Raw genomic sequence first — 16,047 nt, 5'->3', positions numbered from 1 at the left:
CTAAATAGTAGTTACAGTCCTCTATTGTACAAAAGTTACACTACATACACAAATATACAATAAGCAAAACAACCTTTGTGGTAAGTAAGACAGCCTAGGTCCCAGCTACCTGTAACCGTTTAGTCACGCAAATAGTTTTGTGTCATCCACTGTTCCAGAAAGAGGCACAGCGCTTTGTTTTATGGATGCTGGCGACAGCCGTCAATCTGTACGATGAACTGTGTTTCCTTCCCCTCATCTTAGGTGAGACTACGCATCAGTCCTTACACTTCACCTCCCCTTCAACTTCCTCGTGGGGGAGGAGAGAGGAGAGTCCAGTGGCGCGCCACTGCTTCGTGACCCCATGTCGTACAATAGGTGCAAGCAGGAGCGGGATCCCTGGGGGACGCTGGAGTGGGGGGCGGGTGGGGGAGCAGGGCTAGGGATGGAAAGGCACACAGCTCCTCAGCGTGAATTAGACCATGTCTCACATATCTGCCAAGCTGCATCATGAGGTCCCAGTATATCCATGCTAATGCTCTGATTAACCTTTAATTCACCCAACTAAGAAATTTCTTCAAGCCAAAAGCATATGAGTGTTTAATACTGGAAAAAAGAGATAATGGCATATGTCAGTCTCACGTCTCTTTCGCAGCGAGCAATGAAATGGGTGACTGTGGAGGTGAATTCCCCCTAGTACATCTTCTCCGATCTGTTCAGTTCAGACAGCAGCAGCCAGTTCTGCGGAGGCATAGGAGGCTATGCGGTTGGTCCTGAGCCCTGGGACGCTGGCTGGGCGGGGGGCTGCGTGGTCCCCTGTGGCTGTGTGGTGGCAGGAGGGGAGCCAGTCTGCAGCTGGGCCTGAAACTGGGCAAGCTGCTCTGGACTGGCCAGTGTCTTCAGCAGGTTGTTTTCCTGCTCCAGCTGGGAATTTTTCTCTATTAGTTCTTTGATTTGCTCTTTGAGGACCTCCACTTCCTCTCTAACCGCATACATCAAATGGCTTTTCACAAGATCCTGAAAGGGAGGGGGGGAGGTAAAAAAGGTTTAGTTTACTGTTTACTCTTTCCTGGGCTCTGAATTTCTAATGCATTATTTTGCATGGCTCTCCCTAAAGTAGCCAGCGGGAAGATTCATTAAAATGTACTCGGGGTCATCTACTGAACACCGCCACAACCGTATGATCCTTAAGTTTAATGTGTGCGTGATCAAGTTTTTAGAAGTCTCTGCTTCCTCTGCAGACGTCAGCCAGGAACGCACACAGCCGTCTTTCCCACTCGCCATGCACAAGGCCCCGGGGCTCGGGGCTCCCCGCAGGAGCCTGGCTGCCCGCCGGGCCTGGACGCGGAGGCCGCAGCAACGGCAGCCGCTTCCCCGCCCCCAGGTCCCTCCCTCCGCCGCGACCCGCCCCCCTCAGCACCGGCTGCAGCCAGTTCCTACAGAGCAAGTTGCCGCATTTTCCTTCCTCCACCCCTACCACCCCCCTTTTTCGTGATTAAGCTGACATCACAGAAACCTGGGCAGACGTGGCAGCCAATGGGGGCTCGAGTTATTTATAGCCCCGAATTAAAGGCTGGAGTTTGCCTAGCAACAGCGGGCAGAGCATCCCGTGAGAAGAGCCCCCGGCGCTGCTCCAATAACAAAGGACGGCCCAGGCGGAAATAAAAAAACAGAAATCCAGGCGCAGGCAGAGAAGACAAAACTTTTCTGATTCTTCGTCATTGTGCATCGCCCGCCCCGCGGGGAGCTCGTCTGCGCGGCTCGAGTGTGAGCTGCAGGGCCTCAGGCACCCCACTCGGGCGGCCCCGCTCCGGCCCCCGGGCAGCCCCGTCCGCGAGCCCCGGACCCAGCCCGCGGGCCGGCGCTGCCCGAGCGATTCCCCGGCTCAAGGGACGCGTCTGCAAAAATCCCGACCTTAGGTGAAATCGGCTGGGGGGAGGCGAAGAGGGGGGGCTGGGCAGAAAGAACACTGAGTCCCCGAGGCCCCCTCCGGCTCCGAGGCCGCGGGGCGAGTGGCCTCCAGCTGGCGGAGCGGAGGCAGCGCGGCTCCTGCCTGTCCTGGAGCAGCCGCCCGCCCTGGGATGCTCTGGGATGCACTGGCCTTTCCCCCCCCCCTTTTTTTTTTTTGGTGCCCACATTTAGTACAAATGATTTTGAAGCAGTACATACCATAGCTTGCTCGATTTTGTTGTCAATAGCTACCACACTTGCACCAGAGGAGCTGGAAAAGAGGGGGGGGAATCGATAAATGAAATTTACCTTAAACATTTGAGATTGTTTTTAAAAAAGGAATTCCCAGTTCTGTGCTGTTACCAGCATCACTGAAAAACTATTCTTTAACGCTCTGTAACATACAACCCTCCGGAACACACCAGCCGCTCTCTCACTAACGAATATCCAGACATTTCCCTATTTTCGTGAGCTACAAAAAACAGCTAAATTACATAATGGGGTAGAAGCCTGCTCTCTGGCCAGACCCGTGGAAAAGAGGCTATTTTAAACATCTCAAAAAGCAACATCCATGTCACCGTCGTCTCTCGCAATGGACAAAGGAACTCCCTGGCTCTCGTTCACCTGCAGTATCACAAGTCTCTCCCGAGTAGATTGAAAGAAACTATCCCAGCCGGCATTTACCTATTGTCAAGTCTCACAGAGGCGTTTTCAGTCCCCAGCAAAGATGACAAGAAAGAAATGGAAAAATGTCTCAGCTGGTAAACTCCTAGATCCATCGCCACTGGTCTACACCATTGGGATTTCATGCACTCGCAGCCAGGAGCACCCTCGCCGGAGAAGAGGCGGCCGCGGCCGGCGCGGCTGGACGGACAGTCCCCGCCTGGCAGCGAGAGCAGGAGCAGGGGCCGCCCCACGGCAGCGGCGGCGGCGGGGCTGGGAGCCGGAGGGGCGGCGGGGCGGGCGCGGAGGAGCCTCTCGAGCCGCGTCCACTCGGATCTCGCCGGCCCGGCTCGGCGGGGACTATAAGCGGCCGGGCCTGCGCTGATTGGCGCGCGCGGCGCACCCCGCCTCCCCCCGCCTCCCCCCGCCTCCCGGCCGCACCGCCCCCCTCCGCGCCCCTCCCCACCCCCCCCCCGCCCCCTCGGGTGGGCTCGTCCAGGCCACGCGGCCTCTGGGGCCGGCAAGGGGCCCCCGCCTCGGCGGAACTCGCCAAGAGTCCCTGAAGAACAGGACTGGGCCCGCACGTGCTTACGTTCAGGGAACCAGACCCGTCCCCGCAGCGGCCGCCTCCGCGCCAGCGCCCGCACTGGGCCCGCCCGCCCGCCGCAGGCCGCGGGGTGGGGGCCGCGGACGCCTTCGTGTGTAAGGGGAGGAACTGCCTGCGCAGTAACGCATGTGCTTTCCTAGAGGTGCCTTTCTGTGACACAAAAACTCAGATTTTTTTTGCTAGGTATATATAAATCGCTGCAAAAAGGAATCCATCAGATGAAATTCGATGGATCCTTTCAAAATGTCCCTGGAGCTGTTAACTTTAAACTCCTATCTTCCCTTCTTCAGCTGACAGCTAGAAAAGTCAATCCACAGGTTGAACAGATCTATTTTCAATAAATCCCTAAGCAAGGTTTTATGGGAAATGAAATGGCAATTCCTATAAGGCTGAGCTTTCTTACATCAGAGGATGGAAACACTGTACAAGTATTTCCCTCCAATGAAACCAAGTTCCTTTTCCAAACGAAAGTCAAAAAGAAATCAGGGTGTAAACCAGCTTATCCTCTGTTTATTTGAAATACCTGCAGTGATGCATCAAGTTACAATTTAATAAAAATGCAAAGCTTTAAATTTGCTTAATTTTTATACTGTAAACAGTTCCCAATTCAATAGTTAAGGCAAATTTAACCTCTACAATACTGCCCTCTACTGGCACAATACTATAAAGCAGAAACAAACCAACAGGGAAACTAATCCATTAGACAAGCAATGCCAACATCAATATGACCATAGAACATATTCATGAGTATATTTTACACACAGAGACACAGTCTTGTGTCTCTGAAATATCTTCCCTCAAAGCAATATCCTTTAGAAAAATTTAATTGCCATAGGAACCTTTTAGACATTCTTTGAAATTAACCCAGTGCTGGCAGGAGGACGCTTAGTTTTAGAAACTGTCCAAAGTGATAAACAAATTGGGTGAATGTGGTAGATCATAAAAGGGCAATTCTCTCTTGGGTTAAAAAACAAACTGTAACTATAAAGCTGTAATATTCTTTTTTATCTAAAGAGTATTATCCAACTTTTAAGGCTTTTGAAAAATTATAGATAAAATTTATTAGCATATTTATTATTTACAAAAATTATACATTATTTTATGTGATTCAAATTTATCTTCAGTAAAAGGAAACAGGACGTGGGAGCTTAAAAAATCACAATAATTTGGTAAGGGGGCACAGGGTTCCTATGGTTATGAATACAGACAGGATTACTATTTTCCATATCATAGTTTCTATATTTTGAAAGTTAAATTTATCACTAAAACTATATTTGTGATTCAGTCCATTTACATAATTTAAATGAATTCCAGTTGCACAGTTATTAATGTGTAATGGTAAGCTGTAAAAAGAACAAATAATAAGCCTCTAAAGTTCACTAAAGAAATGAGTTTTAAATTCCCATTGGGAGTTTAAGACGATTCCTTTGCTAACTTTTTATTTATTCATGATGCTCTTGAATTCAAACAGAAATAAGAGTTATATATTTTCATTTCATTCATTTCAACTGATCATCCACTGTATTAAGTTACAGATGCCAATATAAGCAAACATATGTTTAACCTATATCCCTACAGGTGGACAGTATGCTCCACTACTTTGCTATTTTAAGTAAAATTGTAAAATACACCCTGAAACAAATATCCTTGAATATTTGTTGGTATAGGTTTCTGGAGAATTTGCTGAGTCCAAAAGATATGCAACCAAAAGAATGATTAGAAATCTATTTTCTATATCTTTCATATAAATGTGTCACATTAAGACTGGATTTTGATATGAAAGCTGAAAGGACATCAAATTAGAAAGAAAAGCTGGTGCTACTGAATTAGAAAGACAGGCCTTGCCCCTGCGCCTCTTTCCATATCCCAGAGTGCTTGCTAGCAGGACGCAGAGATGCTAGCAAGCTGCATACTGCTTGCACTCCAAAGAGCAGGGGCAGGCCCTGTGTCTTTCTAAGAGAGACAGTAACACCTAACTTGATCTCACCTGTACAGTACTGGTACAGCTGGGAGTCACCAATCAGAGAGGTTAACCTATTTTTCCCTCTGTCCAAACTTCTTGCAAATTTGCTGACTGTCAGCCAAAAGGCTAAAGCATATCACCCTGTACCTGACCAAATCATTGCTCTCTAGGGACGTCAGGTCACTTCCATTGTCCCAGTCTGCTGAGAATGACGCTGGGAGTAGGGTATCAGATATGAAACTACCAAACTCCAAGTTAAAGTCAAACTATAGACAAATAATAACTAATGTTTTGGTGTTGGGTCCCCCCCTCACTCAGAACAAGAAGCAAGCCCAAAAGAATCAAAACAAGAAAAAGCTGTTCAACCATATTTTAAATTTCCATAGAAAGGTTGCAAGACAAAGTTGGGGAAACCTTCCGAAAACTAGAATAAAAGAAAAAGAAATGGAACTGTGTGCAAGATTTAAAAGGTGAACCAAGGAGGTCCAACATCAAAATAAGGTGAGTTCTATAAACAGAACAGAGGGAGGGAAATTACTGAAAAAATTGAAGAATTCCAGATCAGAGGGGCCCCAGTCTCCTGGGAAAAGGAGATAGTCATATTGCCATGAAAGAAAACAAAACAAAGCCCTACACCAAAATACAACATCGTAAAACTTAAGGTCAGCAGGACAAAGAAAATCCTAAAAGCTTCCAAAGAGAAAGAAACAAGTTACAAACACCGGAACCAGCATCAGAATGTTACTGCTGGCTTCCAGAAAACAACTGTGAAAATGTCTTTAAAATTCTGAGAGAAGGGCCTCCCCTGGTGGCGCAGGCAGTTGAGTGCAGTGCTGTGAAGCTGTCCGCAGCCTCTGCAGCGCCAGTTTGATCCTGGCCACCTGCAAGGGTCCCACATGGCATGGCAGACCTCTCCTGTTGCACCCGCTGTTCCCCCAGCAGTGTATTTCATCAGTCTGCCTGTTCTGTTCCCCGCTCTGTCTCCGGTGAATCCTCTCACCCTCCCGCGCATCTGTCCTATACCCTGGTTCTTATATAAATAAATCTTAAAAAAGAAAAAAAAATTCTGAGAGAAAAAGGTTTTTTCTTTATCTAGAATTTTTCACTGGCCAAATCATTAAGTAAAAGGCAGAATAAAAACATATTAGATGTTTCAAAGACCGAAATGGAGGAGCAAGTCAAGAAAAGAGGGACAGAGATGGCCAAGATCACTGTGTGGTGTACTTACAACTTTGGTAAGAGGGTGGATGTCAAGCTTAGTGTACATATCACACTGACCATTTTTTTAAAAGATGGTTTATTCCAAAAGGAAGAAAAAGGAAGGCATGGGGACCTGATCTGGGGACTAGGACACCCGAGAGAATGAAGGAAATCAACAGGACAACGGAAGGGCTCCCACTCATGACAGCTGCTAAGCCAGCCTAATAGCAACTACTCCGCACTAGAGTAGGAGGATGGAGGCTCAGGCCAGTAGTTAGGGCGGGAATACACAGAGTGATGATCGAATATACAGGAGCATGGGCAGAGGTGCTAGGGAAGGCCAGGTCAATGACAAATTTAATGGGGAAATTAGGTAAGTTCAAAGGCAATTTTACAGAAAAACAAAAGTAAGGAAAAAGGTATGCTTATAAATGAAATTTACATGGCAGTATTAATTTTTAAATTTTTAAATATTTCATTGTTTTAACTTTAAAAGGCTAGCACTGTTGGGAAGCTGGTAGGAAGAAATGTGTGTTAACAGTGTTGTCTCAAAGCCTAAATTCTAATCTTCTACAGCTTGATTATAAAATATTTAGAATTGAAAAAGCAAGAAAAAGGAGTATAAATATATTACACAGAAATGTGAGATAAAGAAGAAAATAAAACAAATAGTGGCTGCCTCTGAGAGACTGGGGGAGTGAAAAAAGGGGACCTACTAGTTTGTTTTATAGTCACTCTTTTTGATCTCTAGGTATATACAGGCATTTCTCTGACTTAAAAAAATAAAAAAATAAAAAAATTGCAGGGTTAAAGAAAGAAGGGGATCTGCAGAGGGCTCCTTCACTCCCAGGCTCAGCTAAATACTGACAGCATGCCTATGAGGCAACTACTAGAGGAAACTACTTGAGGCTGCCTGCCAAAGGAGGCAGGCAGAACAATTTTTGGAAATCACACAGGGTCAGGAGTAGTGGGTGTTATCACCAGCCTTAGTTTTTAAAAAAACCTGTCAGCACAGAGCATCAGATATTCAGAAGGGTAATGCCAAAGTAGTGGGGCAAAATTAGTCCCAGATTGAACGGTGATTTCATCCTGTGAAAAGCAGTTGAAAAGTAAGCCTTGAAAAGATCAAACTGTTTCCAAGTAACTTAATTTTGTCCCAAAACAAAGCTCAAGGATGTTAAATACAGTACAGTTCACATCTAATAATTCACAATGTCTGGCATCCAATGAAAAGTACCAGGCATACAAATAAGCAGGGAAATATGACTGACTCATAATGAGAAGGAAAATCAATTAATCAAAATGACCCAGATATGACAAAGATGATATAATCTGTACACAGCATTAAAACAATTATCATAACCACATTTTATATGTTCAAGAAGGTAGAAGCATTAGCATATTAAGTAGAAATATGGATGATATTTAAAAAGCACATTTGATTTATGAAGATGAAAAATAAATTTGAGAAGAAAAACACATTGTATGGGATTAACAGAAATTAGACAGGGCAGAAGAAATATTGGTGATATGGTAGCAATAGAAACTATGCAAAGTAAATATAGAGAAAAACTGAAAAGAACAACAAATAAAAAAGATCAAAGTACCACTGATCTGTGGGCAGTGTCAAGTGACCAAACATATCTTAGTGAAGTTGCTAAAGTAAAGGGAAGGAAAAGCTGGGAAATATTGGAAGAAATTTTATTAAAACAGCAAATATACAGATCCAAGAAGCTAAACAAACCTCAAGCAAGAGAATTGTGAATAAAACTATTCCATGATCAAATTGCTTAAAACCAGTGATGAAGAGAAAATCTTAAAAGCAGCCAGAGAAAAGGACTAGATTATACGGAGAGCAAGAACAAGAACGATAGCTGGCCTCTTGCTGTAAAACAAATGCCAGACAGAAGACAGTGCTGCAGTAACGTCTTCAAAGTACTCGAAATAAAAACAGTAACAACAACCTGTGAACCTATAATTCTATGGTCGGTGAAAACATCTGTCGAGAACGAAGGTAAAATTAATTCTTTTTCAAAAATACAAAAGCTGGAAGAACTCAGCAGCGGCACATCTGCACCATCAGAATTTTTAAAGTTCTTTAGGTAGGAAGAAAATGATACTCTATGGAAATCTGGAACCACCCAAAAGAATGAAGAACAACAGAAACGGTCATTCTGTGGTTAAATACAATTTCTCCCCTAACTATTCAAATCTTTCTTAAAAGGTAACTGCCTGACTAAAGCAAAAATAGTAACAAAGTATGGGTCAAGGGCTGTACCATATAGAAATAAAATGTATGACAAAAATAGAAGAAAGGCAAGGAGGAAAGAAAGGAAGTTACTGCTTTAATGTCCTCCTATTACTTAAAAGTAGACTGTGAAAAGTTAAAGATGCACACTACAATTTTAAAAGAATAGTAAATGAGAGAAAAATGGAATCATAAGAAAAGGTACAAGTTAAAAATAAGGGGGAAAGGAATAAAGAACATAATATAAACAAGTAGCAAAACAACAGATTTAAACCATCTATAATAATAATTACATTAAAGGTAAATGGTCTCAATTACGTACCTTAATAAAAAGGTAGTACTTGCCAGACTGGATTGAAATAAAAAAGCAAGACACTACCTTATGTTGCCTGTAAGAAACATACTTTAAATAAAAAAGCAGGGCTAGGTAACTAAGAAGATGGAAGTAGCTATTCCATGTTAACAATAATCAAAAGAAAGCTGCAATGGCTATATTATTCAGACAAAAGAGATTGCAGAGCAAAGGTCATTTCATAATGAATAAAGGATCAATTCCTCTTTCACTGGCTGTTTTTAAGAGATCATAAAAATACCAAATATTTATAATAACAAATGATAACAGAGCTTCAAAAACTGATAGAAATACAAGGAGAAATAGAAAAATTCACCATTAAAGTTGGAGTTTTCAATAATCCTGTCTTAACAATTGAAAGAATCAGTTAACAGAAAACAAGGATATAATACACTTGATTAACACTGCTAACTACTTGTCCTAATTGGTTTTTGTAGAACATTCCATTCGAGAACAACAGTCCACAATTCTTTCCCAGAACACATGGAATTTTTATCAAGATAGACCATATTCTGAGCCATAAATCAAGTCTCAATAAATTTAAAAGGATTTCAATCTTACAAAGTATGTTCTCTGAACACAATGGAATTAAATTAGAAATCAATGATGGGAACTCATCTGGAAAATCTCCAAATATTTGGAAATAAAATAACATACCTAAAAATCCCAGGGTTCAAATAAATATCCAAAAGCAAAATCAAGAAGTATTTTGTATTGACTGAATAAATATAAAAAACATGTCATATCAAATTCTTTTCAATAAACTTAACAACTTAGATGAAACAGACACATTTCTAGACAGACACAAACTACCAAAACTCAAAGACAAATAGACAACTCAGTTCTATATTTATTTTACAAATTAATTTTCATTTGAAAATATTCTGGCCCAGATGGTTTCACTGGTAAATCCTAGCAACCATTTAAGGAAGAAATAATACCAATCTACACAAACTTCTTCCAGAAAAAAAATAATTCCCAACTCAGTCTAAGAGGCTACCATTACCGTAATACCAAAACCAGATGAAATCATTAGCAAAGAGAAAGAAAACTGCAGACATGATGAACACACATACAAAAATCATTAACAAAATTTTAGCAAATTGAATCTAGCTCTATATAAAGGGTAATAAATACATCATGGTCAAATGGCATTTACCCAGTGAATGGCTGATATATATTAACAAATCAATCAATGTGATTCACTATCAACAGACTAAAGGAGGAAAATTATAGAATCATCTCAATTGACAACATTCAAGTCCATTCATGATAAAAACTTTCAGCAGAAAAAGAACTGAAGGGAACTTCTTGAACTGGATAAAGGACAGCTACATAAAAACATTCAGGGGCCTCCCCTGGTGGCACAGCAGTTGAGCGCTGGGTTGCGAGGCTGCCCACAGCCTCTGCAGCGCCAGTTCGATCCCCAGCCACCGGCGAGGGTCCCCCCCAAAAAACAAAACAAAACAAAAAAACCCCAAAACATTCAGCTGACATAATATTGATGGTAACAGTGAATGTTTTCCCCCTAAGACTGGAAACAAGACAAGAATGGTCACTCTCACACTCTCAGCACTCTCATACTGGAGGCCATACATAGCAGGACAATGGGGGGAAAAAGAAAGAAAGAGAGAAAGAGAGAGAGAGAGAGAGAGAAAGAGAGAAAGAGAGAAAGAGAGAAAGAGAGAGAGGAAAGAAAGAAAGAAAGAAAGGGGAAAAGACGCATCCAATTAGAAAGAGGAATACTATGCGTCACATATACTATGATTGCCTATGTAAAAAATGCCAAAGAATGCATGAATAAATTACTAGGACGACCAAGAATGTTTATCAAGGTCCTAACAAGACTTTTTTTTAAAAAAAGATTTATTTTATTTATTTATGCATACAAGAGCTGGGGTACAAAACAGGTATAGGGGTGGTGAGAGGATTCACCAGAGACATAGTGGGGAGCAGAACAGACTGACTGAAATACACTGCTGAGAGGAGCAGTAGGAGAGGTCTGCTGTGCCATGTGGGTTAGCTTCCTGGCCAGGTATGAACTGGTGCTACAGTAGCTTTTTGAGAGCTTCATAGTGCTGAGACTTAACCCCCTGTGCCACCAGGGAGGCCCACAACTTATTTTTTTATTAAAAAATGACATGATTCTCAAATATATATGCAATGGCAAAGAAACCAGAATCATCAAAACAATTTTTTAGAAAAAGAAAGCTAAAGGATTCCCACCAGCTGATCTCCAGACTTTCCATAAAGCTGCTCTCATCAAGATACTGTGGTAGTGTTCAAAAGACAGATATATAGAGCAATGGAACAGAGCAGAGGTCAGAAACACTCATTCATATGTGGCAAAGTAATTTTTGACACACGATAATCTTTCCAAACATACATGTATAAAAGCAGAAACCCAAATTGATTCATTCCTCATACCATATGAAATATTAATTTAAAAACTGATCACAGACCTAACTGTAAAACCCAAAACCATAAAACTTCCATAATAGAAGAAATCTCTAGGGCCTTAGATTAGGGCAAAGACTTCTTAGATATCACACCAAAAGCATAGTCATAGAAGATGATAAATACTAAATTGAACTTTGTCAAAATGAAGAATTTCTGTTCTTTGAAAGACACTGATAAAAGGATGAAAAGACAAGAATTCAATATTATGTCACATATCTGATAAAGGAATATATAAGGAACTCCCAAAACTCAATAGTAAAAAACCAAATGACGCAATTAAAAAACTGGGAAGAGATGTTTTATCAAAGAAGATGCATGAATGTGAATAAGTACATGGAAATATTGCTAAACATTAATCATTACAAAAATGCAAACTAAACCATAATGAGATACCATCACATACCCACTAGAATAGCTAAAAAAAAAAAAAAGAGGTGGTGGTGAATGAAAAATGGTACAACCACTTCACAAAAACAGTTGAGCTGTGTTTAGAGAGTTAGGCACAACTTTCCACAAAACCCAGTAATCCCAGTCCAAGTCTTGAACCCAAGTGAAATGAAAATTTAAGTTCTTATAAAAATGTGTACATGAATGTTTTCAGTGACTTTATCATAATCACTCAAAACTAGAAACAACCCAAATGTCATTCAACTGGAGAATGGATAAACCAAAACTATACAATGAAATACTACTCAGCAATTAAAAACAAGAGACTATGATACACATAACAACATGATGACTCTCAAGTATGTTATGGTAAGTCAAAGAAGGTGGATTCAAATAGGCCACAAACTATGACTCCATTTACATGACATTCTAGAAGAGAGAAAACTGTAGAGACGGAAAACAAATAAGTTGCTGCAGTCTTGGAATAAGAGAGGGGAGGTTTTTGTGGGTGGGTGAAATATTTCATTATCTTGATTGTGCTGGTGGTACAATTGTGTTAAAACTTATTGATCTGTATACTAAAAAGAGAAACTTTACTGATTGGTAATTATGCTTTTTTAAAAAATGGAAGGAAAAAAAATGTGCCTCTAGGAAGTCAACTGAGAATAAAAAAAAAAAGGAACCGTTAGTATTTTTTCTAGTCGCTTTGATCTTTATATATGCATATGTACTTTTTTTGGAAAGACATATATGACCTAAAATTTACCAACCTAACCATTTTTAAGTGTATAGCTCAGTAGCGTTACGCACATTCACACTTACGAAAACAGATCTCCAGAACTTTATCTTGCAAATCTGAAGGTACACTGTAGAACAAATTACCCTTTATCCCTTCCCCTCAGATCTGGTACCTACTATTCTACCTTCTGTTTCCATGAATCTGATCACTTTATATACCTGCACATGCATTTTTTAAAAAAATACTTTAAGAGCAAAGAAGGAAAAAAGTTAATAAAAAGTCATCATCCAAGGACTTGAACACTTTCATTGAAGTGACCTAAAAATGCCAATTTTATAACTAATTGCTCAGTAGTGGGGAAAAAAAAGAAACCCACTAGTTTAAAAAATGGGAAAAGACGTTTTATCAAAAATGCCTACTTTATAACTAACTAATATATCTACGTAATATTCATAATCATATGTAATATTTGGTTTGAATTTTAAATTGTAATTTGTCTTTGTTCTTAAGGATATAGTTTGTTGATGATTAATCTGCAAGAGATCTAACTCAGATGAATTGGCATTACAGGTTCCCTAATCGTATATTAGTTGCAAAAGGCATAAAAAAAATTTGCTTAGTCTGAGAATTTAAAAAATCCTAGGGCCTCCCCGGTGGTGCAGCGGTTGAGCGCTGGGTTGCGAAGCTGCCTGCAGCCTCTGCAGCGCCTGTTCGATCCCCGGCCGCTCCCCGGCCACCGGAGGAGGGTCCCACATGGCGCGCAGACCTCTCCTGCCGCCCGCTGCTCCCCTCAGCAGTGTACTTCGGTCCCTCTGCCTGCTCTGCTCCCCGCTCTGGCTCTGGTGAATTCTCTCACCCTCCCGCGCTTCTGACTGTACCCAGTGCTTGTATAAATTAAAAAAAAATTAATTAAAAATTAAAAAAAAATCCTAACAAATTGCTAATAAATTCAAATAACATTTTATTTAGCTATATACATGTATATACCATGCATAAGGCTCTCTGTATATACATTTTCCTTTACACGCTCTCTCTAAACATTTATGATTACTGGTCAATCATTGTTACAAGTCCAGAAATAATTTTTAGTTCTCCCATACCCATGGGCACATGCCTCTCTTTCTTTATTTAACATAACTACTAATTCCAAAAGAATGCCCATATACTAAAAAGACTCAACGTCTTTAAGCAATAGAATTCAAACACTTGTTTTACATTTTATCTTTGTGAAAATAAGCAGCTCTTCAAAAGCTGTATTTCTTCATACATTACCAATTGTGTTTTATAGTAGTAGATCATGAAAATCAGGTACCAAGGGCAAAAAGGGCATCACAGATTGAGAAACCAAATGATATTTTACACAAAACATTTGAAGAAGTAAAGTTTGTCCTGATTACAAGTTGCTATTTTAAGAACTATCATGCAAGTCTTTTACCAAAAATGAATACTGTTTCTATTTTAAATTTACATAGCTATGGAAAAGAGGTGACTTGAGCTTTTCTTTTACTTTTTAAAAGTAACTGTTACTTTAAGTTCAATTTTCATATTTAATGCCATAAGAGAACAGGAACGATAGCAGTACAAGTCATTGAATAATATCATTTTGTCAATGTCATTCATGGTAATGGTCATGGGGAAAAAGAAATCCCAGCAGATGGTGAAGGAAATGATGTTATTTGAGGACCTGGTTTCATTGTATGTTTTCTACTTAGAGTTCAGGCTTCCAGGGCCTCCCTGGTGGTGCAAGGGGTTGAGATACAACCTATGAAGCTATGTGCAGCTACTGCAGCAAGAGTTCAATCCCCGACCAGGGAGCAACCCACATGGCACAGCAGACCTCTCCTGACTCGACCACTGCTCCCCTCAGCAGTGCATTTCAGTCGATCTGCCTGTTCTGCTCCCCGCTCTGTCTCTGGTGAATCTTCTCATCCTCCTGCACCTCTGGTTTGTATCCCAGCTCTTGTAAAAAAATAAATAAATCTTTAAAAAAAAAGTGAAATGAGACTCCTGAAGTAAGCAAAAGTAACTGAAAGTTATAGAAGTAAAATCGATATTATGAAGCACCCTACAGTGAAAAGGAAGTTTCCAAGCTGTGTGGAGATTCCTCAACCTGCTAAAGATGGAGCTTCCATATGACCCAGCAATTCCACTCCTAGGTATTTACCCAAAGGACACAGAAACATTAATTCAAAAGGGCACCTGCACCCCTATGTTTATAGCAGCACTATTTACAATAGCTAAGCTATGGAAACAACCCAAATGCCCAAAAATAGATAACTGGATCAAGAAGATGTGGTACATATACACAATGGAATATTACTCAGCAATCAAAAAGATAAACTCATGCAATTTGCAGCAACATGGATAGAGCTGGAAGAGATCATGCTCAGCGAAATAAGCCAGAAAGAAAAAAAAAAAAATACCAGATGGTCTCACTCATAGAAGGAATTTAGAAAACCTAAACAAGGGACCAGGAAAAAGATTAATTATAACAAAGTAAAAATTAAAATCAAGAAGCAACTATAAACTAGAGACATACTACAGGAAGGGGAAGGAGGTAGTAGGATCAAAACAAGGGGGGATGGGAATTTTATGGGGACTATAACCAAGATGAAAATGCACGCATTGTGCAAAAATGAAAAACAATTTAAAAAATATATAAAATTAAAAAATAATAATAAATAAAAAAGTGCTTTAAAAAGTTTCCAAAAAGTAAAGTTGGTAGCAGTTACTAGAAAAATAAACAGCTGCATATTGATAATTCCCAAAGTTGAGACTTTGCAATAAACTGGTGATACATGTATTTTTCTCGCTTAATCCTTACAACTCTGAGACAGTACATATCATTATTTTCTTCATTTAAAGAAAAGGAAAATATGGTTTAGAGTGTCCAAACAACTTGCCCAAGATAATACAACACTTTAATAAATAGAGCATGACTCAACCACAAACAGAGCAGAAAGGGGGGCTCTTTCTAGATGCCTAAAAAATGCACAACTGGGGGTCTCCCTGGTGGTGTAGGCATTTGAGCACCACACTGTGAAGCTGTCCACAGCCTTTGCAGCGCCAGTTTGATTCTGGCCAGCCGGCTGGCCGGCAAAAATCCTACATGGCACGGTAGACCTCTCCTGTCTCGCCCACTGCTCCCCTCATTAGTATATTTCATCAGTCTGCCTGTTCTGCTCCCCGCTCTGCTTCTGGTTAATCCTCTCACCCTCCTGCGCATCTGGCCTATACCCTGGTTCTTGTATAAATAAATAAATCTTTAAAAAAAATGCACAATTGCACTGATTTCATAACAACAGCAAAAAACAAAAACAAAAACCCACTACCAGTTCTTAAAATAATAAATTTTACCCCTAGTCCTTATGTTTAAGGCACTTTGAGATTAATTTATATCTGAAATATACTGATTTATCAGACTATTAGACTTGTTTTTCCAATTGAAAAAGAAACACTCTTAATTGAATATGCTTTAATTTTAACAGTTTTGTGATTG

General features: G+C 40.5%; 1 protein-coding gene across 3 annotated transcripts in view; it reads right to left on the bottom strand.

Annotated features, from left to right (window-relative positions):
• Positions 1–738: 738 nt before the first annotated feature.
• The window catches only part of TSC22D1 (TSC22 domain family member 1), a gene marked incomplete at both ends in the record, with an annotated part of 112,479 nt that continues 97,170 nt past the window's right edge, over positions 739–16,047 (bottom strand). For 2 of the 3 annotated variants that reach the window (XM_084234626.1, XM_084234628.1), the window contains 2 exons: positions 739–996; positions 2,149–2,200. In XM_084234626.1, the coding sequence (XP_084090752.1) occupies positions 739–996; positions 2,149–2,200 (310 nt within the window). Of the gene's footprint in view, positions 997–2,148; positions 2,201–2,613; positions 2,739–16,047 lie in introns of those variants that run through there. The other variant, XM_084234629.1, reaches the window with a different exon arrangement.

This window comes from Talpa europaea (assembly GCF_964194135.1).
Source record: "Talpa europaea genome assembly, chromosome: 6".
Classification (NCBI taxonomy): Eukaryota; Metazoa; Chordata; class Mammalia; order Eulipotyphla; family Talpidae; genus Talpa; species Talpa europaea.
This window is presented reverse-complemented; position numbering and strand designations above follow the sequence as displayed.